The 23,491-nt window shown below is 37.9% G+C and overlaps 1 protein-coding gene across 1 annotated transcript in view; it reads left to right on the top strand.

The window, feature by feature from the left end:
- The window catches only part of DDX10 (DEAD (Asp-Glu-Ala-Asp) box polypeptide 10), a 316,840-nt gene that overhangs the window by 178,770 nt on the left and 114,579 nt on the right, over positions 1-23,491 (top strand). Inside the window, exon 16 of the mRNA XM_010862850.1 lies at positions 8,106-8,162. Coding sequence (XP_010861152.1) covers positions 8,106-8,162 — 57 coding nt within the window. The remainder of the gene's footprint in view (positions 1-8,105; positions 8,163-23,491) is intronic.

The raw sequence follows: 23,491 nt of genomic DNA on the forward strand, positions 1-23,491 counted from the left end.
GCCCAGAGTTTCTCATGATGTACTCTGCATATAAGTTAAATAAGCAGGGAGACAATATATAGCCTTGACATACTCCTTTTCCTGTTTGGAATCAGTCTGTTGTTCCATGTCCAGTTCTAACTGTTGCTTCCTGACCTGCATATAGGTTTCTCAAGAGGCAGGTCACGTGGTCTGGTACTCCCATCCCTTTCAGAATTTTCCACAGTTTATTGTGATCCACGCAGTCAAAGGCTTTGGCATGGTCAATAAAGCAGAAATAGATGTTTTTTGGAACTCTTTTGCTTTTTCCATGATCCAGTGGATGTTGGTAATTTGATCTCTGGTTCCTCTGCCTTTTCTAAAACCAGCTTGAACATCTGGAAGTTCACGGTTCACGTATTGCTGAAGCCTGGCTTGGAGAATTTTGAGCATTACTTTATGAGCGTGTGAGATGAGTGCAATTGTGTGGTAGTTTGAGCATTCTTTGGCATTGCCTTTCTTTGGGATTGGAATGAAAACTGACCTTTTCCAGTCCAGTGGCCACTGCTGAGTTTTCCAAATTTACTGGCATATTGAGTGCAGCACTTTCACAGCATCATCTTCCAGGATTTGAAATAGCTCAACTGGAATTCCATAACCTCCACTAGCTTTGTTCATAGTGATGCTTTCTAAGGCCCACTTGACTTCACATTCCAGGATGTCTGGCTCTAGGTGAGTGATCACACCATCGTGATTATCTTGGTCATGAAGATCTTTTTTGTACAGTTCTTCTGTGTATTCTTGCCACTTCTTAATATCTTCTGCTTCTGTTAGGTCCATACCATTTCTGTCCTTTATCGAGCCCATCTTCGCATGAAATGTTCCCTTGATATCTCTAATTTTCCTGAAGAGATCTCTAGTCTTTCCATTCTGTTGTTTTCCTCTATTTCTTTGCATTGATCTCTGAGGAAGGCTTTCTCATCTCTCCTTGCTGTTCTTTGGAACTCTGCATTCAGATGTTTGTCTCTTTCCTTTTCTCCTTTGCTTTTTGCTTCTCTTCTCTTCACAGCTATTTGTAAGGCCTCCTCAGACAGCCATTTGGCTTTTTTGCGTTTCTTTTCCTTGGGGATGGCCTTGATTCCTGTCTCCTGTACAATGTCATGAACATCCGTCCGTAGTTCATCAGGCACTCTATCTATCAGATCTAGTCCCTTAAATCTATTTCTCACAGCGTATAAAAGCTTGAAAATAGTAGCCTTGGCATTCTTACCAAGGTCTTTCTTTCTCTACACACTGTTTTTAACCATGTAGCTGCTACCTATTTCATACCAGTAGGCATTCTCTTACGACAGAGTAGCTCTGAGGCAATGAATCAGAAGGTAGAGGATGACAAGAAGAGAGGAGGATTTTGAAGAAGGAATGACAAGTGATAGAAATTGTTCATATTTCAAGACCAAGATCATTGGTCTCAAAAAAATTTAGAAAAAAATAAGCATTGTGGTTAGTAGTTTAGTTTAGGACTGCATACTAACATCGTATCGTAAATGTCATCATGGGGCGACATGTATCCAGTACTTAATTCTCAAACTGACTTAATGAGTAATAAAGCTTATTTATAGGGGAGGAACCGAGATTCTCTTCTTATTCAACCATATTCTTCAGTTCCCTTATTACCACCATTATGACCAGATTTATTATAAAAGGGATCTGGCCTAATACTGTTGAACCTTTGTATATAATTTAGAGATGTCTACCTGGGAGGTTTCTCTTCTTATTCTCATGAGCTTGTAGCATCTCATGATATTCATTTCATTATCTGGGTACTTGGGCTGTTTTTCATATCCAGCCTCCAAAATGAAATAAATACTCAAGATTTTATAGGGTTTATCAACTTTGTGGCAAGTCTTTGACTTGCTTATTATCTCTATTTTCATCAAGTTCTTTGTTTTATGGATTCTTAAAACACCACCATGTAGTGAGGTGGGGTGGTTATAGATGGATGGTCAGTTTAGCTGTAGAGGTTGAGGAGCGGGGGCAGAGTTTGGTGCTAATGGAAGATCATTTCATAGACTACAGAGATGAGTAGTGGAAGCTTCCTACAGGAAGCTAGGCTGTGTCTGTTTTTCCCATCCCTGTATACCCGGAGCTCACGACAGAGCCTAGAACATAGTAGCTCAGGAAATATTTGAAGGAATTGATTAGTGAATCAGTGTTTCTGTGTAAATTTATTTTTCTCCCTGTCTTCATAGCTGTATTGTAGTTGTTATAGATTTAAATGTGGAAGACCAGTTTTTTATGTTGTTTGGATGAAACTCTGTAGAATAGGTAACAGATCAGAGAACCTTGCTGTGTTCTTAGTTCTGGGGAGGGATTTAGAATCACTGGGGTTTTATTCTTGGAGGGAAGGGCGTACCTTCAGGCTAAAGATTATTGTATTGTAATAATTCTTTTTATTCACTTTTGTTGAGCCACTTTTCTTCTCTGAAAAAAGAAGTTCCTGTAATAATGAAATGAGGATTGATGTCGCCTGCTTTTTTATTTGACAACTGGGAGCTCCATTCTTAACTGACTTAGTTGCCTGAGATTCATTAAAATAGGTTATACACTTCCACCACCTCCTGAGAAACAGGGGTCTCCAAATCTACAGATTTCCAAGCACCATGGAATGAAAGTGGTTTAAATATATAGTCCTGGCTACTTTTGAAATTCATATTTCATGGTACTCTCTTTTCTGGAAGCTGAGGACCTGTACTTCATGAGAAGCCAAAAGACATGTAGTAATGTCTATAAAGAAGTATTTTGTACCTTGAAATGTAATTTTTCATGTTTTTTTTTTTGTCTCCTGGGAATTTGATTTTTATTATTGAATTTCATGACCTTCTTATCATTTGTAGCATGGCAGAATTAAAGGTAAAATTGTGCCTTCTTTTTGTTAGCATAAAATGCCTTTTGGTACCAATCCTAAAAATGAAATAGGAAAAGGAAAGATTTAAAGTATTTCAACCACATAAATATGTGTGTTTGGGGTTGGTGGTTGAGGAACCTCAGTTACTGAATCTAATAAAATTCAATTATATTTTCCCCCTAATCATCGTAATCCAACCTTTTATTTTTGTCTTGTCATTTATAGCATCTATGATTCATATACTCATTTTTTTTAAAAAGGAACTTTTTTCCCTCTCTTAGCAAAAGAAAAATTTGTAGTTTTTTTCCTATATTAATTTCCCAAATTTTGGATTGCCATAACTCTACTTTCTGTTCTCTGTTTAAAGACGGATGTTTACTCTTGCCTCTTTTCAGGTGGAGTGCTAATATAGCTTTTTAAGATAACAAAGAGAAGTTTTCTAATTTCCTTTTTGTGTCACCCAGTATTAAAAGTTTGTTCTTTTCATTATACTTTATTTTCATGTCCTGGTCATGATCATTTCATATTTTAAAGGTTTTCAATATCCCTCATCCACCTGAGACTTGTGGCAGAAATCTTAAAAGGAATACTTGTTCTACTCACATGCTCATGTGATCTGTGATAGCCAATTTAAATTTTGAAATTTAAAGAATTCTTCATTGCCTGTGATGAATTAATACTGCAGTTCAGTGGAAATTTGTTAATATGCTTTTTCCTGCTATGATTACAGTGACTAGATGGAAAACCCCAAAGAGAGATTGTGTTTACTTGTTTAGAGAGAGTTTTTCTGATGTGACCATATTGAGGTTATTCTTTGGAACTTTGAAGTGCCATTTTTTGATGCTCTGGTGTGTTGGGAGAAGGTCAGTTACTGAATAATTACAATAGCAATTTGTGTGACTGTTAAAAGTATTTAATTATCTGTTTCTCTGCACAGGAAACAGGCAAAAATTAAATAATATATTGGGTTGGCCAAAAAGTTCCTTCTGTTCTTAAGTGAGGTTTAAGGACACATTTTTCATTTTTACCAAGAACTTTATTGAACAATGTAGTCACCATTTTGTTCCACTACCTTCTACCATTTTTCACACAACTTCATAATTCTGTCTTCTCAAAACTTTTTGTATTTTTGAGCAAAGAAGTGTTCTATGTGCCTTTACAGTCTTAGAGGGAATTGAAATTTTTTCCATTAGAATTTTGTACAGACCGAAATAAATGGAAATCGGAAGGTGCAGTGTGTGATGAATATGGTGAATGAATCAGAACTTCCCAAGCAAGCTGTATAAGTTTTTGCCTGGTCATCAAAGAAACATCTTACATTATCCTGATGGAAGGTTATGCATTTTGTGTTGACTAATTCCAGACACTTTTCATCAAGTGCTTCTTCCGTTAGTCCAATTGGGAGTAGTACTTGTTGGAATTAACGGTTCGGTTTTCCAGAAGGAGCTCATAATAAAGGACTCCCTTCCAATCCCACCATATACACAGCATCACCTTCTTTGGATGAAGACTGACTGGCCTTTGGTGTGGCTGGTGGTGGTTCATTTCGTTTGCCCCATGGTCTTTTTCGTTCCACGTGATTGTACGGTATCCACTTCTCATCAGCTGTCACAATTTGTTTTAAAAATGGAACTTTTTTATTATGTTTAAATATAAAATCACATGTGGAAATACAGTCTAAACGATTTTTTTCACTTATGTGGAACCCAAACATCAAAGTGATTAACATAACCAAGCTGGTACAAATTATTTTCAGCACTTAGTTTGGATATTTTGAGTATGTCAGGTATCTCCCTTGTAATAATAATGTTGAGTGTTCTCAATGCTTTGATATGATTGCCATCAACTTTAAGTGGTCTACCCAACTGTAGATATTATCTAGTAAGAAATCTGTAGCACAAAACTTCATAAACCACTCTTGACACGTTTGATCAGTCATAGCACCTTCTCTATCCACTGTACAAATCTTTCTTTGCATTCCATTTACATTTTTACCTTTCTTAAAATGATGAGGAATCATATGCTGAATGAAAATATTGCTTGCTTTCTTCCATCTTCAATATTAAAATGACTACTCACCAGTTTTGGTGAGTTTTTTTTAATAAATGCATGCTGATATGACAGCTATCACAATTCAGTCTAAAAAAAATTGTTTTGAGTGAAGTTAAACACAACTAAGCGCTACTTGAGCCATCTTACGGGAAAAAACGTTGGCTGTTGACCAACCCAATACATGAAATGCTATCAGCAAACGAATCCTGTTAGAATGAAAGACCCATACAGTTGTTGTTGTTTAGTTGCTAAGTTGCACCCAACTCTTTTGCAGCCCCATGGACTGTAGTCTGCCAGGCTCTTCTCTTCATGGGGTTTCCCAGGCAAGAATACTGGAGTGGGTTTCCATTTCCTCTTTGAGGGGATCTTCCTAACCCAAGGATCAAACCTTTGTCTCCTACGTTGGCAGGCTGGTTCTTTACCACTGAGCCAGGGAAGCCTACCCATGCAGTATGTGTGTGTGAGTCACTCAGTCGTGTCTGACACTTTGTGATCCTATGGACTGTAGCTTGTCAGGCTCCTCTGTCCATGGGATTCTCCAGGCAAGAATACTGGAGTGGGTTGCTATTCCCTTCTCCAGGGGATCTTCTCAACCAGGGATTGAACCCAGGTCTCTGGCATTGCAGGCAGATTCTTTACCATCTGAACCTCCAGGGAAGCTCATACAGTAGCAGACCACTGTTAATAATAAAAGGAAACGTAACATTTGGCTAAAGCATGTTGTTAAGCTAAAAACTATTCATATCGTTTTTGTTGTTTTGTTCAGTCACTATGTCTGACTCTTTCTGACCCCATGAACTGCAGCATCCCAGGCTTCTCTGTTCTTCACTATCTCCGGGTTTGCTTAAATCATGTCCATTGAGTCATTGATGCAGTCCAGCCATCTCATCCTCTGTTTCCCCCTTCTCTTGCCCTCAGTCTTTCCCAGCATCAGAGTTTTTTTCCAGTGAGTGGCCCTTTACATCAGGTGGCCAAAATATTGCAGCTTCAACAACAGTGCTTCCAGTGAATATTCAGGGTTGATTTTCTTTAGGATTGACTGCTTTGTTCTTGCTGTCACAGGGACTCTCGAGTCCTTTCCAGCACTTAGTTCGAAAACATCAGTTCTTCTGTGCTCAGTCTTCTTTATGGTCCAACTCTTAACATCCATACATGACTACTGGGAAACCTGTAGCTTTGACTATACAGACTTTTGTCGGCAAAGTGACATCTCTGCTTTTTAATATGTTGTCTAGATTTGTCATAACTTTTCTTCCAAGGAGCAAGTGTCTTTGAATTTCATGGCTGCAGTCACCATCCACAGTGCTTTTGGAGCCCAGGAAAATGAAATCTGTCACTGCTTGCATTTTTCCCTTTTCTATTTGCCTTGAAGTTATGGGGCCGGATGTCATGATCGTTTTTTTCAGTGTTGAATTTTAAACCAGCCTTTTCACTTTCATAAAGAGACTCTTTAGTTCCTCCTCACTTTTCTGCCATTAGAGTGGTATCCTGTGCAATGCAGGAGATGTGGGTTCGATCCCTGAGTCGGGAAGATCCTCTGGAGGAGAGCATGGCAACCCGCTCCAGTATTCTTGTCCGGAAAATCCCATTGACAGAGGAGCCTGGTGGGCTATGGTCCATGGGGTCGTAAAGACTGAGACACGACAGAAGCAACTGAACACTACTGCTTCTCTCACTTTACTAAGCTCTTTAACAATGAACAGATTTGTTGATTTCTTCCTCTTTTCTTCTGACCTTGATCCTGGAACTTGCAGATAATCTTTAGAGTATTTCCGTGTATAACTGCACATTGTTTAAGTTTTCCCTGCCCTTTTAGTTGTATGTTTTATTTGGAAGTCAAAGTAATAGCCATTTTCTCCAAAACTAGTGTAAAAAAGAATAATAATCTCAGAAAAGAATAACTTAGCATCAAGATTTATTTAGTGTGTATGACACATGAACAATTGCCATTTGAATTTGAATTTTTGTTAGTTTCACTTAGAATTTATCTTTCCTGCTGTGTGGTCTGAAGCTATGAAAACTCAATCTGCAAGTTCTGTGGGCTTTCCTCCTCTTTGCATTAATTAGATCTAACCTGCTTTGAAACTTTTTAATAAAAAGGAGTCTGTAAACCTAGGTGGGGTGTATAGTGTGGATTGTAGCAATTTCCTGCCCTTCTCAATGCTGTGAGCAGTAGAGCAACCTCAAGTCTGTCTCTCAAGTGTGTATTATACTTGGTTCTTGAATCTGCAGAAAGCCATGTGTAAAGAATACTGACAATGATAGATTGTCCGGACTGAAAAAACTTGTTAATTCTCACATTAGTGAATGTTTAATGTAAGAGGGAATCATGATTGCAGTTTCATATTACTTCATGAAAAAATTATTTGCTGTTTGCTCACTGTTTATATTGATCTGGTAGTTGATTGTATTTGAAATACATTTATATATTGTTAGCTATGATTTTGGATTGAGACTAGCATTTATATTGTTTTACCACTATTTTTTGAAGAAGAAAAGAGGCATTCTATTTAAAACAAATTTTTTTTCAACTTTAGCTTCATTTTGTTGTTTTGAATTTTATTATTATACATATCTGTTATTCTTATTTTGAAAATGTTGGTACTGCATTTTCTGCCTGTTTTATGAGCATTGGAAAACTAATGGGGAAATTATAAAGCAATGAGAAAAAGTGCTTAAAAGAATAATCTTCTGTTCTTCTTTTGAGAAAAATACTGCCACTTTTCTAAGAACCCCAAGGATGAGGGTTTTACATCTTTTATAAATTCTACTCTTAGAGGAGAAGGGAAATAGTCTTTACTACATGTCTTCCTTTTTATTTTAATAGCCAACATTGTGAACCTGTCATATGTCAGACATTGTGCTAGGCATTTGTGTTATTTTATGTAATTCTCATACCAATTTTATGAAATGTGTGCTTCTGTTATCTCCTTGTTTGGGTGAGAAAATGAGAGTAAGTTGCCTAAAACTGTACAGCTAATAAGTGAAGTGTGATTTGATTACATATTTGGCACATCTTTAATGATTATGAAAACTGACACCAATCTTACAGTAGACACTTAATAAATATCTATGGAAAGGTAAATGTGCCTTATCCGGTTGGCTTAAGAAGAATTGTTATGAATGTGTAGTGAGATTTACACTTACTAGATAAGTTTACAGGTGGCTAATTTTCCCTCTCTTCTTGTAGGAAAAAAGACTGAAAGAAAGGGAAGCCAGAAGAGAAGCCAGTAAGAGACAAGCAAAGGTAAGGGCTTATATTTTAATGAGAAAAATGTTTGTAGCATTGAATGGAATTTAAATACTCTTCTTTTCCATATGCATTGTATATTTATTTATACATCATGACATTTGAATTGGATTTAACTCTGTGTATGTATGTCATTTGCTTTCTCTTATTTGTTTGTTTCTTCTGTGGTATAGAGTGAAGAAATGAGATAGTTTGTTTATAGGGCTTCATCTTCCTACTTTCACCATCTTATTCTGTTTTGTGCATACTAAGTATAGGAAATGGTTGACTGTGGGTCAGACCTGATAGGATTTTATTGTATCTCATCTTCAGAGTAAGGAGGCAGCCTATGCGAACCCAACTTGATAACAGACAACCCTGAAAGCATCGGTTTTTTCAGCTCCTAGAACCTAAGGGAAATCACTCTGTGTCTCCCACCTTCACTAAATTCTGTAAACAAAAATTTTAGCAGCTGTGTACGTACAGTTTCTTTCAAATATGTGTACAATTATAAACACTGTCATCTATGTGCAGCTGTAATTTTTATCTGGTATGTTTGACACCATGGAAAATTCAGCCTCTGCATTCTGAGGACATGTAATAGAAATGATTCCCACAAACCAGGGCACAGAAATGCATGTCATTTCTCATGCTGTATCTCACTGTGCTTTGCCTGACTGGCCGTGATTTCTTCTTAGCAGTTAGCAAAGATCCGACTCCCTTGAGTAAACCCATCATGTTCTTTGTCATTTTTTCCATGCACTTAGAGAACAAGTCGGAGATGATAACTCATGCTATAGTTCTAAAGTGGGAAGCAATTACTCTTCAGTATAAGATGAAAAGACTGCTTACATTCAGTATTAAATATCACTCCGTCTTCAAAGGTGCCCGAAAACGAGAACTACCGTGTGCATGCACCCTGACTTGCTAAATCAGGTGGTGGAGTCTGCATTTACATTTGAAATGCAGATGTGAACAGTCATGGCATAGAAATGAGATCTCAGGAACTATAGTGGGAAAAATTTAAATTTAAGAAGAAAATCTTAAATCTAATGAAAGCATTTGATTTTTATGAATATTGCATGTTCAGCATAAAGATAAACCATTTTATGTTACTAAAAAGCTCCTATTTCTTTCTGTGAATGAAATTATAAAATGAAAGGTATAATCTGGAGCCAAAAGAAAGGCCTGTCACTGTATTTGCTTTGTGTGTATTGGTGCATATTTATATATATTACTAAATATGGTTTATTTTCTGTACTTGTTGATACTGTATGCTTCATCTTTCATAGTGGTTTAAACTGTAAGAAAGAAATTGCTCTCACCCTTGAGCCTGCCTCTTGTGCTGCTTCTCTTTCCCTACAAGTTGCTGTATATATTTTGTTTTGATACATTGCCAGCTGGGAAATGAAAAGCAGTAAAGGCCTTCAGAGTTAGATTTTGCCACTGGGATCGACCTCTAAAGTGAACTCCTCAAGCCAAGCCCACCCCTCTGCTCTTCACCCCTTCCCATGTTTGTCATGTGTTTGTTTCCCGATGTGTGAGAAAGGAGGAGGACTTCTTGTCAAAAGGTTGTTTCATTTATGTACAAGCCCTAAGGGCTGTATTGAAAACAAAGAATAGAACAACTGACTTGTCTTTGTTGCACAGCCAGGAGCTTTCAATAGAGACTGTGTTTTAGTATTGTTCTGAGTGGTCAAGCTGCCTGCATTTCATAGCCTTGTGTGAGTGCTCAGAGACAGCAGCCCCTTTAGAAGAGTGATGTTAGCAGAGAGATGAGAGGACAGGTTGTAGCCAGGACTCACATTCCTCAGGACACCAGGGACGACAGCAGTGAAAGATTCAGGCTGACTCACGGAGGCCAAGGAGTTAGCTCGGGTTACCCTGTATGTGGAGAAGGCAGTGGCACCCCACTCCAGTACTCTTGCCTGGAAAATCCCATGGACAGAGGAACCTGTTAGGCTGCGATCCATGGCGTCGCTAAGAGTCGGACACGACTGAGCAACTTCACTTTCACTTTTCACTTTCATGCATTGGAGAAGCAGATGGCAACCCACTCCAGTGTTCTTGCCTGGAGAATCCCAGGGACGGGGGAGCCTGGTGGGCTGCCGTCTGTGGGGTCGCACAGAGTCGGACACGACTGAAGTGACTTAGCATACCCTGTATGTACCCAGCTTCTTTTCAAATGAAAGTTACAGAAGTTGGAGGCTCTGGAGCTTTCCAGGTGCCCCTTTGGAAAGAGACCTAGAAGATGTTGGAGGGACTCTGTAAAGAAGTGATTGCCCAAGGTTCTATGATAGATATCTAAGAATTAATGTATGAGCTGGATTATGGGTTTTCCAATCGTGTGTGTGTGTGTGTGTGTGTGTGTGTGTGTGTATGTATGCGCATGCGTGCAAACATGCTTTAAGTGATGGATGTGGCTGAAGTTTCAGAGTAAATTTTATCTTCTTTTTAATATGGTTAAACGTTGTGTGACTTGAGGCTGTTGCCTTCTGAGGCCTTCTGGTCAGCTTCAGTGCAGAGCATCCTTCAGTCACTGAATCTATATCTAAAGGATACCTTAGTGGTAAAAGAAAGTGGTGACTTACTATACCACCAGAGGTGTGTTCTTACCCATTTATAGCTATTTTAAGAAGTCAATGCATAGAAACAGAAGTGTGAGAAAGGAAGACTTCCAGAGTTGTTTCCTACCTTGTTTTGTGCTTCATTTAGCGAACCTCATGTTACAGGAGAGGAATACAGAAGACAGTGTAGCTACTTTAGCAATTGGAAAAATATATTAGAATAAAAGTTGATAGAATTATCTTTATTACCCAGAAAAGAGAAGGTTTGATGATATTGTGAGTTTATAATTTTATAAATGATGCTTGGTGGTATCTTTTTCCCAACAAAGTAAGTATTCTGAAGAAAAATTGCTTTGAAGTTAGAATGTAGTAAAATAAAGTTGGAATGGACTTCCCAGAAAGCTGATTCAACTTTTTGCTAACAGATATGTCTAAGATCTGCCTAAAATACGTTATATGCAGTGCCAGGAGTTAGAGAGAAATATGAAGTTGAAACTTCTAAGAAAGTTTTCGGGGTACCCAGTGTCTAGTGATTTGAGAGATAGAGGTCTTTGGATATTTAAACTTTCTTTAGCAGAGAAATATTTGAACTATTAAAGAATATTTGACTTTTACTTTAGCTAATGGAATATTGTATGTTCTTTTAAGTTAGAAATTTTAAACTGGCACCAGAAAAAGTAGTTGGAGCAATAATGAATAGACCACGTTGCTTTTTGGATTCAGGGTGGTTACATAATCCTAGAAATACAGCTTTACCTCATTATCCAGCTAGATGTCCTCGTGTTACTTTGATGGTCTCAAGTGTTTGTACCAACCTCTGGGTGGCTTGATGAAACTGAATACTGAGTATGAAGGAGCAAAGAGTAGGAAACAGTTTAGTTTCCTGAAAGATAAGCATTGCTTGGACTATATTATTGATGGTGCTTATAGTTCTTATTTTTAGGTATGGGGGAAATTATATGAAAACAATGTTTAAAATGATGTTGTACATTTTGAGGTTGAATTGTATAGCCACCATAAATTTTAACTTTATTTTCTCCTTGTTTTATTTAATTGCTTTAAGGCACTTTATTAATGTACTTATACAATAGTAAAATACTTTCTTGGATACCTAAAGTGGTTTTGGTTAATTCTTTCACAATAGGAGTAGAAGAAGTTGTATAATTTTAGAACTTGAATATCCTTGAGAGATATTCTGGAGGTGTTTCCTAAAACTGGTTTATAATATCTTTTTCTCCAGCCAGCAATAGTTTCATGAAGCAAACCTCAATTTATTTATTTTGATATTATGTTCTTTCAAAATCTTTTTGAACTTTTCCTGTCCATGAAATGTATGAATGTGAAACATCCACTCATCTATTCCAGCGATTTTAAATAGTACAGTGAATAGCCTAGGGGTTCTGCTGAGGTATCCCCCAGGACACAGGAGGGTTATTTGGGCAGAACTCCAGGCTTCCATTTTGTCTTCATTCAGAGCGGCCCTGTTATATTCTCTGTGTGCAGAAGCTTCCAGGGAAACTTTTGTTTGAGATAGTGCTTCTACTTAAATACATAAATCCATACATACATGTTGTTTTTTAAGAACCCAGGGACTTTCCTGGTGGCCCAGTAGCTCAGACTGTCTTCGCAGTGCAGGGGGCCCAGGTCTGACCCCTGGTCAGGGAACTAGATCCCACATGCTGCAACTGAATATCCCACTTGCCGCACCCAAAGATCCCATGTGCCGCAGTGAAGATTGAAGGTCCCCCGTGCCACAAATAAAACCTGGCACAGCCAAATAAATAAATATTAAAAGAAAAAAAAAGTACTCAAATAAATTAAAGCTAAAAACAAGTAAATGACTTAACATCGTCCCTGGCTTCTTTGATGGCAGAACTGCTGTGTGTACTCAGGCTCCCTGAGTCCTCATTTCCAGTTATTCTTACTGCCTCATACTGTTTTTGTATGCTACTTTATACCTCTTGTACTTCTATTTTTTTTTTTTTTCTTTAAAAACAAACCAGATCTGTGGTACATAGGCTAACAACTAATCATAGAGAATTACTAATAACAGATACCTTGAGTAGTCATAGAAAATTACTAATAACAGATACTAATAACAGATACTAAGTCTGGAAAGCAGTCTGGATCTCAGTTGCTGGCTGACCCCTTGATCTGAGCCAAAATGTGTAACAAAAAGTATGTCTTACTGTACCCTCATCTGCTAAGGGGATTTTCTCTCCTCGTAGAGCTACAAGTAGACATTAATAAATGTTAGTAATGGTTATTCTCACCTTTTCTGGGTCTTAAGCCTTTGCATTTATTTCCTTTTGACAGGGCTTTATTAACTGCCACCTAATGAATATTTTTATTTTAAGAGGAAATGCCTCCCCGTTCCATGTTTCATATAGACCTTCTAACACCTCTTTCCTTTTTTTTTCCTTTTTTGACATTTATAACTGAAATATTTAACTGGTCTCTTTCTTCATTTTTTTTTTCTTTCTTCATTTTTAATGTGTTTAGAATTTCAAGGGCTCTAGAAGATTAGTTTATTTTAAACCAAACAGCTTTTAGAAAACACAATAATGAAACTATTTGTTTATAGTCCCAATTCCCAGTGAAAGCAAAGGTGCTCCCTGAAAGTAAATTACTCCCCGCTTTGAAGGGTCTGCACTCTCACAGGGCACTGTTTGCTGCACTGATACAATCACTTATTTAATGGTGCCCTAAATGAGTCATTCACTTTCTCTAAGCAAGCTATTCAGATAATACCATATTTTAGTGCTATAATAAGACCCATTATGCTGTCCTTCTACTTCTTGTATAAACAACATTGAGTCTTTATAGATAGACTTTTTTCCCTTTAGTGTCTACCTGAATTAGCAGTGAAAACCCATGTAGCTTTTATTGTCATTCTAATGTTGATGTGATTTTCTTGGAGATTAATGTAGTGGATTTTGAATTCCAAACACCACCCCCCTGCCTCCACCCTCCTCCCCAAGCCTCTTTCTTTGGTGATAATGAAGAAAGGGATTACTAAATTTGAACCTTTAACCATCTTGGATTAATTAAGAGATACTTCTAGTGTTTACTGTCAGAGAATCATCCTGTTCTACTCATAAAGATTCAAAAGTTAAGTATGGGAGTTAACTATGAGAGCAGGAACAGTTCTAGTCATGCATATCATCCACATGCTGTTCTTTTAACACTCAGCTACTTGGTCTTTCTTAAAAAGATTTTTCCAACCCTCTCAGATGTAATGGACTCCTCCTTTTGTAACTTCTACTCCAGTCTCTTTTATGAAGCCTCTGATAGTTTATAGCACTTAAGTGGACAGGTGTCTGTTTTTCCCACTCTGCTCTAAGTCTTGTTTGTATTGCTTACCACAGTGCTTGGTTTATAATAAGCACTTAATAAATATTTCAGTGAATGAGGGGGTGAATGAGTGATTTAAGGGATACAGAGCACTGGCTGTAGAATTCTTTATTATGGTAAAATATATCCTAAAATTTACTGCTTTAGCCATTTTTATGGCTATATAGCCATTTGGTGGCATTAATTACATTCACATTTCTGTGAACAACTACCAACGGTCCATTTCCAGAATCCTCTCATCATCATAGACTGAAACTCTGTGGCCCTTAAACAGTAAATCTCCATTCCCACCTCTCTCAAGAGTGTAAACTTTTAAAGAGGAAACTCAGTCTTTAGCAGGTGAGAAAATAGAGGCCTGAAATGAATAGGTGATTTTTCCAGGGTTTTATAGTTAAGTAACAGCAAAATGGGGCCAGACCCCAGGTCTCTGAGTGATTATGTGTGTGCTTTTCATTCTGCCTTAAACTCTCTCTATAACAATATGTGAAATACCAAGGAGTGCTGAATGTATTAAGGTGTCACATTTTAAAATATAATAAAATGAAGTTATTAATACTACTCTCAGTCACAAGCTCAACACTTATAAAGGGTTGTAACCCAAGTAATACTGTAAGTTTCAGTAGCATCAATGTTAAACTTATCAAAAGATTTAAAAAAGAATATCCATTTTTTCTTCCAGAATAAATAGGAATAAATAAACTGATGATGACATTAGTTTCAAGGCCAGTGTAAAGCATAATAATAACTAATAGTAGCTATAATTTATTAGGGCTTCCCTGGTGCCTCAAATGATAAAGAATCTGCCTGCAGTGCAAGAGACCTGGGTGTGATCCCTGGGTCAGAGAGATCGCCTGGAGAAGAAAATGGCAACCCACTCCAGTATTCTTGCCTGGGAAATCCCATGGATAGAAGAGCCTAGTGGGCTACAGTCCATGAGGTCGCAAAGAGTCAGATACAACTGAGCAAATTAGAATTTCATTTCATCATTTATTGACTGCCTATTCTGTTATAAATACTGTAATTAAAGGCTTCACATACATTATTTCTTTAATCCTCATGAACAATGGTGTGAGCTTGTATTATCTTTATTTCCTAGTTGAAGAAGGATTATGCAATTTCCCCAAGATCACATAGCTAAGGATATTACAGAGCCCTGATTCAAATCTACTTTACTAGACTAAAAGAGCCTTGATGCTTAGCATAAGGCCATACTGTCACCTCATTTCCAAGGCAGTCAAGAGTATTCACATTTTAGTACTCTCAAAAGCCAAAGTACAAGTTGCAAGTAAATACTTTATTCTCCTGAAATTGCTTCTCTTATCCACAGTTAGTTCCCTTTTTATAGTAGTTACATTAAAGAAACAGAACAGGTAGTTGCATAACCATTGGCGGATACAGTATAGTTATTTTCCCGCTAATTTCTATACACCCTCACTATAATCCTAGTACTCAAGTTTTTTTCTTATGAATTAAATATTATGAAACAATTTACCATTACTTCCAGCCCATGGAGATCAGTTAAAATTGTCACATTCCCTTTTATTGTTTACTTTTATGCAAACCTCCCCTCTGCCTAGAATGTCCTGTCTTCATTGCTTCTTCCTCCTAGCACATTTCCTTTTTGAAGACTTTCCTGACTCCTTCAGGAGATTTAAGCATTTCTTTCTTTCTGTTCCACTCTAGTTTTGGACATTATTCTGTCATCGTACTTAGTGATAGTCTCTGTTACTTCTAGGCTGTAAACCACCTTGTGAACAGCAACTGAGATTTTTCATAGCTGGCACATAGTAAATGCTTATAAATACTTTGTGAGCACATCAATGAAATGCAGGTATATTTATTCTTTAAGTTAGCATAATGCTATGTCAGTCGTGTCTGACTCTTTGCGACCCTATGGACTGTAGCCAGCCAGGGTCCTCTGTCCATGGCATTCTCCAGGCAAGAATACTGGAGTGGGTTGCCATTCCTTCTCCAGGGGATCTTCCTGACCCAGAAATTGAACCTGAGTCTCCTGCATTGCAGGCAGGTTCTTTACTGCTGAGCCACCAGGGAAGCCCACAGTTGTGTCGTATGCATTTCACTTTCTGCTGAATTGTGAATGTACCCAGTATTCCCCAGGCTCTCCAAGTTGATGCTCCTCTCCTTGCCCATCTTGTTTATTCAGCACAATTTAAAACAAACTCATTAACCTACATTAAGGTTATAGATGTTTAACATTAAAACAGAATGTATGAAACTCTTAGGCAATCAGGATCCCTTTAGAATACTTGATCCGTACCTCAGTTGCTCAGTCTTGTCTGACCCTTTGTGACCCCATGGACTGTAGCCTGTCATGTTCTTCTGTCTATGAGATTTACCAGGCGAGAATACTGGAGTGGGTTGCTATTTCCTTCTTCAGGGGATTTTCCTGACCCAGGGATTGAATCCACGTCTCTCCCTCAGCAGGTGATTTCTTTACCGCTGAGCCACCAGGGAAGCCTGTCCTAATGTGTACACATTGATTGACTTTCCTTTTCTTTCCCCTTTTTACTAACTTTGACATCTCAAGCTTTAGTGTAATTGAATACAGAAAGCTATGTCTGTTGTAGTTTATGAGTGATAAAAGGAACATTCTTTGGTAGTTTGATCATGATGATTGTCACCTTGCCTGTGGTTTTGGAACCTAGCCTCCATTGGAGTTATGAGACTTCATTCTGTCATTCAGTACCTTGCTCACAAAAACTTTTTGATCATCCACATCAATGGATCCTGCTAAAACTACTTTGTTGGCAATGTCATGTTGAATATTTGATGCCATTTGACATAGATTGCTTGAATAATTGCAATCTTATTAAAATTGCAACATGGTTAGACAGTGAAAGAGTGAGCATAAAGATGTAGGTCTGTCTTCACCTCCTGGCTCATGACCACTGAAGGCCATGCAGGGGGTTGTTAAGATTAAGGATGATCTTAAGCGTGTGCTATGCGAGCCATTAACCCTGAGAACAAGAAGAAATTTTTGAGAAAACAAGTCATATTTATACCAGATTAATTTGAGACAATTTTTGAGACAGAATTTAATGACCGTTTTAGGAGGGACTTCCTTGGTTGTCCAGTGGCTAAGACCTCCGCACTCCCAATTCAGGGGACACAGGTTTGATCCCTGGTCAGGGAACTAGATACCACATGACACAACTAAGACCCAGCTGCAGCCAAAAAAAAAAAAAAAAAAAATCAGTGGATATTCAAAGGGAGAGAATTAGCCTTCATTCTTGAAAAGAGGGATGGCATACATGGAGAGGGTTGAGAGGAGTTGTTAGAGTACTGAAAAAAAACCTTAAATAATTTTGTTTTATTTTCTAAAATTTGCAAAATAAAAGTGTTCTAACCACATAAAATTGGAGGAAAATAGACTCAACATATTTGAATAAGGTGTCAGAAAAGCACTTGTGTGCTTACATTCTCTCTCATATGTAGAAAATAAATGGATAAATATTTAAATATATATTGAATATATATATATATATATATACACTCTTTTGTATATGTTATAGATGAACATTGTATTTTTAAATGGTCTGTTGGATTCTGCTTAGTTGGGTGGTCCTTTAGATCTATTCCAAAACATTAGGATTCTCCGTTCAGATTGGACCAAACAGAATCAAGTAATCCTTTTGATGCCCTTTATACTCAGTCATGGTTTATCCTCCTTATCTTAAGTTATAGATAATATGATGATTTATATTCTTTTTAAAAATTTAATTGAAGTATAGGTCAAATAGAGTATTACATTAATTTTAGTTGTACAGCATAGTGATTCAACATTTGTGTACCTTATGAATTTACCACCACAATAAGTCTGGTAACCATCTGTCACCATACACAGTTATTGGAATATTATCAAGTATGTTCCCTATGCTGTATATTATATGCCCATGACTTATTTATTTTATAACTCTAAGTTAGTATGTCTTAATCCCCTTTACCTGTTCTGCTGCACTCCCCTCTGCTCTGATGACTGCCGGGTTGTTCTCTGTATCTGTGAGTCTGTATCTATTTTATTTTGTTTTGTTTTTTAGATTCAGTATATGAGTGAAATCATATGGTATTTGTCTGACTTATTTTAATTAGCGTAATACCCTCTAGTTTCATCCATATTGTCACAAATGGCAAGGTGTCACTCTTTTTTATGGCTGAATCGTAGTCCACAGTGTATATATACCACATCCTCTTTATCTATTCATTCGTCAGTGGACATTTCAGTTTCCTACCTTGGCTACTGTAAATAGTGCTGCAATGAAAATAGGGGTGCATATGTCTTTTCTAATTAGTGTTTTCATTTTCTTTGAATAACTAATTATAAATGGAATTGCTGGATCATATGGTAATTCTAGTTTTAATTTTCTGAAGAACTTAAATACTATTTCTCATAGTAGCTGTACCAATTTACATTCCTACCAGTAGTGCCTGAGAGTTTCCTTTTGCTACATCCTCACCAATTCTTGTTTTTTGTTGTCTTTTTGCTAATAGCTATTCTAACAGGTATGCAGCAATGTGTCATTGTGGTTTTGATTTGCATTTCTTTGAGCATCTTTTCCTGTGTCTGTTGGTCATCTGAATGTCTTTCTTGGGAAAATGTCTATTCATGTCCTCTGCCTAATTTTTAATTAGGTCGTTTAGTGTTTTTGATTTTGAGTGTAACTTCTCTGTGTATTTTGGTTATTAATCCCTTATTCAGGTATATCATTTGCAAATATCTTCTGCCATTCACTCTGTAGGCTTCCTTTTTGTTTTATTGATGATTTCCTTCACTGTGCTAAAGCTGTTTAATTTGATGGATTTCCATTTGTTTATTTTTGCTATTCTTGAGCTTCCCTGAGGAGTTGTTGTTGTTCAGTCCCTCAGCCCTGTCCGACTCTTTTTGACCCATGCATGCCAGGCTTCCCTGTCCGTCACTGTTTGCCAGAGTTTGCTCAGACTCATGTCTGTTGAATCAGTGATGCCACCTAACCATCTCGTCCTCTGTTGTTACCTTCTCCTCCTGCCTTCAGTCTTTCCCAGCATCATGGTCTTTGCCAATGAGTTGGCCCTTCATATCAGGTGGCCACAGTACGGGAACTTTAGCATCAATGAATGTTGAATTTATGTTCAATGAATATTCAGCGTTAATTTTCTTTAAGATTGGTTTGATCTTCTTGCAGTCCAAGGGACTCTCAAGAGTCTTCTCCAGCACCACAGTTCAAAAGCATCAATTCTTTGTTGCTCAGCTTTTTTTATTGTCCAGCTCTCACATATGTGCACAACTACTAGAAAAACCATAGCTTTGACAAGATGGACCTTTGTCTGCAAAGTAATGTCTCTGCTTTTTAATATGCTGTCTAGGTTGGTCATAGCTTTTCTTCCAAGAAGCAAGACTCTTAATTTTGTAGCTGCAGTCACTGTCCACAGTGATTTTGGAGCCCAAGAAAATAAATCTGTCACTGTTTCCATTGTTTCCCCATCTATTTGCCATGAAGTAGTGGGGCTGGATGTCATGATCTTAGTTTTTGAATGTTGAATTTTAAGCCAGCTTTTTCATTCTCCTCTTTCACCTTCATCAAGCGGCTTTTTAGTTCCTCTTTGCTTTCTGCCATTAGGATGGTGTCATCTGCATATCTGAGGTTGTTGATATTTCTTCTGGCAATCTTGTTTCCAGCTTGTGCTTCATCCAGCCTGGCATTTTGTGTTATGTACTCTGCATATAAGTTAAATAAGCACAGTGACAATTCTGAACTCTCATTTCTATCTCATTGATCCTGAAAGACAGATCAGTCTTTCAGGAGACAGAGCCAAAAAAAAAATATTGCTAAGACCCATGTCAAAGAGCATATATATTGCCTGTGTTTTTTCCCCCTTGTATTTTATGGTTTTAGGGTTTACATTTAAATCTTTAATCCATTTTGAGTTGACTTCTGTATATTTTATTGGTAAGTAGTCCATTTTTCTTCTTTCACAAGTAGCTTTTATTGAAGGGGCTTCTTTGCCTCAGTGTATATTCTTGGTTCCTTTGTCACAAATTAATTGATTGTATATAAGCATGGGCTTAATTCTGAACTCTCTTTTCTATTTCATTGATCCATGTGTCTGTTTTTGTACTATTAAGATGCAGTTTTGATTACTATAGCTTTATAATATACTTTGAAATCAGGGCCCACGATACTTGCAGCTTTGTTCACCTTTCTTAAGATGCTTTGGCTGCTTGGTGTCTTTTGAAGTTCCAATAGATTTTAGGATTATGTATTAAAGTTCTGTGAAAGATGCCATTGATATTTTGATAGAAATTGCATTGAATCTGCAGATTGCTTTGGGATGTATGAACAGTATTAATCCTTCCAGTCTATGTGCAAGGTGTACCTTTCCATTTATTTGTGTTGTCTTCCGTTTCTTTCATCTGTGTCCAATAGGTTTCAGAATGCAGGTTTTCATCTCCTTAGTTATTTTATTCCTAGGTATTTTATCCTTTGTGATTTGATAGTAAATGGGCTTGTTTCTTGATTTTTTTTTTAGAACATTATTAGTGTGTGGAAATACAATTGATTTCTGTATCCTGCAACTTTACTGAATTCATTTATTCTGATAGTTTTTTGTTGGAGTATTTAGGCTTTTCTATATATGTAGTGTTATGTCATTGGCAAATAGTGACTTTTATTTCTTCATTTCCAATTTGGATGCATTTTATCTCTTTTTCCTGTCTGGTTTCTGTGGTTAGGACTTCCAATACTATGTTGAAAAAAAGTGGTGAGAGTAGGCATTCTTGTCGTATTCCTAATCTTAGAGAAAAAGCTTTCAGCCTTTCATTGTTGCTTATTATGTTAATTGTGAGTTTGTCATATATAGCCTTTATTATATTGAGGCATGTTCCTTCTGTGTTCACTTTCTGTGGAGTCTGTGTTGTAAATGGAGGCTGAATTTTTTCAGATGCTTTTTCTGTGCCTATTGACATGATCATATGATATTTATCCTTTAATTTGATAGTATGGTATATTGATTGATTTGAAGATATTAAACCATTCTTGCATCCTTAGGATAAGTCTCACTTGGTTATGATGTATGATCATTTTAATGTACTGTTGATTTATCTTTACCAATATTTTGTTGGGTTTTGCATCTCTCTTTATCATTGGTGTTGGCCTGTAATTTTCTCTTTTTGAAATATCTTTATCTGATATTGGTAGTGGGGAGATGCTGACCTCTTTGCATCCTTCCTTGGATTTGGAAGGATTCCTGCTTCAGTTTTTTGTAATCGTTTGAGGATAGTTGTTAACTCTTCTTTAAATGTTTGATAAAAGTCACCTGTGAAGCCTTCTTGTGCTACATTTTTGTTTGTTGGGAATTGTTTGATTACTGACTCGATTTCATTACTAGTGATTGGTCTGTTCAGATTTTCTATTTATTTTTCATTCAGTCTTGGGAAATTGTATGTTTCTATGAATTTATCCTGGAGAAGGCAATGGCACCCCACTCCAGTACTCTTGCCTGGAAAATCCCATGGACAGAGGAGCCTGGTAGGCTGCAGACCATGGGGTCGCGAAGAGTCGGACACGACTGAGCGACTTCCCTTTCACTTTTCCCTTTCATGCATTGGAGGAGGAAATGGCAACCCACTCCAGTGTTCTTGCCTGGAGAATCCCAGGGACGGGGGAGCCTGGTGGGCTGCCGTCTATGGGTTGCACAGAGTTGGACACGACTGAAGTGATTTAGCAGCAGCAGCAGCAGGAATTTATCCATTTCTTCTAGGTTGTCCAGTTTGTTGCTGTTTAATTAATTATTTGTAGTCATCTCATAATCCTTTGTATTTCCTTTTCTTTATTTTTTGTGTATCTTGTTAGGTTTTTGGTAAACCATGAGGTTCATATGTAACACCTACATTTATAGTAGTCTATTTAAATTTATGGTCACTTAGGTTTGAGGGCATTCTAAATGTGCTACATTTCTGTCACCCCCCCCCCAATATTTTATGTTTTTGATGTCATGTTGTGCATTTTAAAATTTTGTGAATTGCTTAAACTAATTCTTTATAAAGATAGTTTTAATACTTGATACACTATCTTTACTGTATGTTTGCTTTTACCAGTGAGATTTTTTTGGTTGTTGTTCCATAATTCTTTTGTCTCTGGTTATGGCCTTTTCTTTTCCATTTAAAGCCCTGTCACCAGGGCCAAGTGCTCTAGGGGTATCCCCTGCATGGTCCTTTTACTGTTGTTGAGCCATGATTGCTGTGGGTGTATTTGGCCCCAAGGCCCACTGGCTGGGTGGCTCTGCTATGGCTGTCGACTGTCGTGGACATCCTAGTGGATGGAGCTTGTCCTTGGCTGGCTGGGACTGCTTTGGGCATACTGATGTGTGGAGCTGGCCCCCAGTGTGACTGGCTGATATCTTACAGGTGTGCTGGTGCTTGCCTCTGGGAATGGGAGATGCTTTGAAGGAGTGCTGGGCAGGGCAGTTCTCAGGGGGATGTAGGAGCAGAGTTCATGGTGTTAGCTAGATTGATGGAGAGGTGACAGACGTGCCACCAGTGCCAGGCCAACTAGGTGCGAGGAGAATAAAAAAGCAGGCTCTTGCCAGCGTTTTTGTCCTAGGAGAAACTTCTACCAAATCCATGTCCCTCTGGCACACACCCTAAAATTAGTCAGTGAATCTCCTTGTATTACCCAGATGTTTTTTAAGTTGCTGCCTCTGTGCTGGGACTTGGAGTGAGTGAGTTCATGTGCAAGCCCTTTAAGAAGAGTCTCGGTTTCCCACAGTCGTCTTCCAGCTCTTCCAGACAGAAACTCCACTAGTTTTCAAACCAGATGTAATGGGAGCTCATCCTCCTGGCGTGAGCTCCCCTGTGGAGGTTACCCAGCATGGAACTTGGAACCCCAGCTCTTCAGGGGAGACCTCCGTGGTTGTGACATCCCTCCTGCTTGTGCGTCTTTGTGCCAGGGGTATGGATTCTGACTGGACTTGGCTGTGCCCTTCCTGCCAGTCTCAGTGTGGCCTTTTCTTCATATACTTTAATTGTGAAAAATCTGCTCTGCTAGTCTTCAGTTTGTCCTCAGAGATAGTCCTGTAGTTTTATATTTTGTATGTCTGTAGGAGGAAATGAGCTCAGGATCTTCCTACTCCATCATCCTAAGCCAGACTCCTTGAACAGTCAATGATTACAAGTTTTGTATTAGTTCCTAAAGGGCATCCTGATCTTGGTGTTTGTGTGTGCACACTCAGTCATGTCCTACTCTTTGTGACCCCATTGGCTGTAGCCCTCCAGGCTTCTCTGTCCATGGAATTTTCCAGGTAAGAATAGTGAAGGTGATTACCATTTCCTACTCTCAGGGATCTTCCCGACCCAGGGATTGAACTCACATCTCTTGTGTCTCCTGCACTGGTGGGTGGATTTTCAAGCATTTATGCTATCTTCTATTCCTG

The sequence above is a fragment of the Bison bison genome, unplaced genomic scaffold, assembly GCF_000754665.1.
Source record: "Bison bison bison isolate TAMUID 2011002044 unplaced genomic scaffold, Bison_UMD1.0 scf7180017864485, whole genome shotgun sequence".
Taxonomy (NCBI): Eukaryota; Metazoa; Chordata; class Mammalia; order Artiodactyla; family Bovidae; genus Bison; species Bison bison.